Below are 2,969 nucleotides of genomic sequence, written 5' to 3'. Positions count from 1 at the left end.
ATCTTTGATTCCATACACAGGTTCACATCAAGAATCTTACAAACCAAATACAAAAATGACAGGCTGACAAACAAATAAACAGACATAACGACACACACACACACACACACACACACGCACGCACGCACACATACACACACATACACTTGCACACATACACACACACACATGCACACACACACACATGCACACACACACACATGCACACACACATACACTTGCATACACACACATGCACGCACACACACACATACATACATATATGCATATACGCATATACACATACTTCAATACAACATGTTTATTTATAACACGTCTTACCGTGTGTTTGTGTCTCACAATGTTTTCCCTTGAAGTTATCAGCACATTCGCATTTGAATCCATCCTCTTTAGAACTTAGACATATACCCTTATTTTGACATGGATAGGAATCACATGGATTTTGTAAATCACAGTTGTCATCCAAATCTACAACAGAACCATTGATGCGCTGTGGACAGATGCATTTGTAACCTTGATTGAAGTTAGTTTGTGGAACACATGTACCTAGAAACAAAAGCAAATATATCTTATTGTATTATCCTACATTTGACATGATGTAGATAAAGTTATAAACATCTTGTTTTATACTGAGTCAGCTAGAATACCACTAGGTTATGGTACCCAACAAAGCTGACTAAACTTGGAGATGTCTTAGTCTTAGCTCCTTCTACTCACCATAGAATAATGAGTGACATGACATTGTCTTTGTAGTAATTTGAATTTGAAGGTATTCAGTACTCTCTCAACACAGCTGAGGGCTAGCTAAATTGGATATCAATCAAGAATTTCCAAGTCAAGAGGCAAGGAGACATATGAGCACTTTCATATATACATATACACATGACAAACTTTTAATTTTCATCTATCAAGTCCACTCATAAGGTTTTAATTGGCTTGAGGCTGTAGTTGATGACATTTGCTCAAAGTGCTGCACAGTGGGACTGAATTTGAGGCCATGTAGATGGCAAGTGAACTCCTTAATTATATAACCACGATGTGGAACTATAACACTGGATAAGTGTCTAATGCAGGTTACTATCAGCCAGAGCCATTGGATTTGGTACACATTGTAAGGCAGTGTTGTCACACACTGTAGTAATGACTGAGGTTACAACTCACTACACAAAACTTAGAAACAATCAGATAAAATTATTTTAAAAATTAATGCATGATTATGGTATAGGTTTTTGTATCAGGGTAATGATAGTTTAGACTTCTATATTTCCAGTCAGTATAATAGACAAATACTGTTAACTGAAATGAAAAAACAAACCTACAAAGAAGTAATAAATAAAATATACTTGCCACCATTCAGACAAGGTGAGAGTTCACATGTTGGCTGAAATGCAACATCACAATACTTTCCCTTGAACCTGGAGGTACATTTACATCTGTTAGGGTTTGTATCACCCACACAGGTTCCACCATTTTTGCAAGGATTCTCCTTAGAACAGTTAATGGTTGGAGCGTCAATAGAAGTATGACCACTCTTCTGGCAGTGGAATATGTTACCATCAGTAATACACCTTTCGTATGGATGACATTTGTCTTTTTCAGAGCAATCCTTCAATTCATCAGCACATTTTCTCCCTGAAATAACATGAAAACAATTGAGCTCAGCTGATAAACATTCCACTATGAATCAGTGACATTAGTATTAGAGTCCAAAAACCATTGAAAGAATTACAATACTCTAAACTTCAAAAAGCCAATCAAATGTAATATCCAAGGAAGAAATCTAAAGCATCGTTCACATCAGGAATCAAAATGTTTTGCATTTAAATTTGCATTAAAAATTATTATTTTTGAAGTATCTAAATCAAAGGATGCTAAAAGTATATAAAAAGTATTACAGTAACTAACAGTGTGAGATGCTTTGAAGCACAGCATATCTGCTACTGCTGTAGGAAGTACAGTCATCGTCATCAACATCACCTTCATTACTATTAACTTCTTTTAATGCATGTGCTGGTATGGGTTAGATGATTTGACAGAATTCAATGTGTTTGAGGACCGCTTCATACTCCAGTATCTACTTTGGCATGAATTGTGTGATTGGATGCCCTTCCTAATGCCACCCCATTACAAAGTGTAGTGGGTACTTTTCTCGTAGCATCAACACTTGTGAGATCATCATGTAGCTCACAAGACTAAGCTCCCTTTTTGATTGAGTGGAGTTACAGTAGAGAGGGGGTAGATTTATGCAAGACGATGAGGGATTAAAGTATGAAAGAAGGGAAGGGCCTGAACAGGTTTCTTGCCATAGAGGGGGCACATGGCTGTTTGTGTTATAATGGGAATGAATGGGAATAACCAATATGAAGCTGGACAGAGAAATGAAAATAGTGATGATGTGGAGGTACAATAATTATGTAATTGAAGTTTGATAGGACTGAAGATTATGTTATTTTGTTGTGTAGCAAACAAATGTTACAATTAACCTGGTCTCTAATTAACAATGTATAATTGATTGTTTTGATGAATAGACCAAGTTTTAAAATGGCTGAGAAATTTGACTTCCAGATTATGACCACAGTCATCTTAACAATATTATAAGTTCATTCCTACTACCAGTGGTAGGGCCCTCTTCACACATAATCGCAGCATATATAGATTGGTACTGGATTCCTAAACCCTTGGAGCCTCCAGGCAATTGTTTAGTGTAGCCATGCCTTAAGAAGGCACAGATTGTGGTATCCATCAAATTTTTGCTGTGCTTAAAATAGTAGGCATGGCTGCATAGTTAAGAAGCTCAATTTGCAACCATGTGGTTATCAGTTCAGTCCCACAGCACAGCACCCTGAGCAAGTGACTTCTACTATAGCCCTAGGTCAACCAATGCCTTGTGAGGGAAATCGGTAGATAGACACTATGTGAAAGAAAGCTTTTGTGTGTGTGTGTGTGTGTGTGTGTGTGTGTGTGTGTGT

At 37.1% G+C, this 2,969-nt stretch overlaps 1 protein-coding gene across 2 annotated transcripts in view; it reads right to left on the bottom strand.

The window, feature by feature from the left end:
- LOC106878075 (uncharacterized) overlaps positions 1 to 2,969 on the bottom strand; it is a 47,515-nt gene that overhangs the window by 15,396 nt on the left and 29,150 nt on the right. For both annotated transcript variants that reach the window (XR_008263480.1, XM_052965692.1), the window contains exons 13-14: positions 1,348 to 1,632; positions 322 to 546 (exon numbers count right to left, since the gene is read on the bottom strand). Coding sequence is in view for 1 of the 2 variants with exons in the window: in XM_052965692.1 (XP_052821652.1) it covers positions 322 to 546; positions 1,348 to 1,632 (510 nt within the window). In the remaining variant the exon portion in view is untranslated. The remainder of the gene's footprint in view (positions 1 to 321; positions 547 to 1,347; positions 1,633 to 2,969) is intronic.

The sequence above is a fragment of the Octopus bimaculoides genome, chromosome 1, assembly GCF_001194135.2.
Source record: "Octopus bimaculoides isolate UCB-OBI-ISO-001 chromosome 1, ASM119413v2, whole genome shotgun sequence".
Lineage (NCBI taxonomy): Eukaryota > Metazoa > Mollusca > Cephalopoda > Octopoda > Octopodidae > Octopus > Octopus bimaculoides.
The sequence above is the reverse complement of the archived record's forward strand: the minus strand, read 5'-3'. Positions and strand labels throughout refer to the sequence as shown.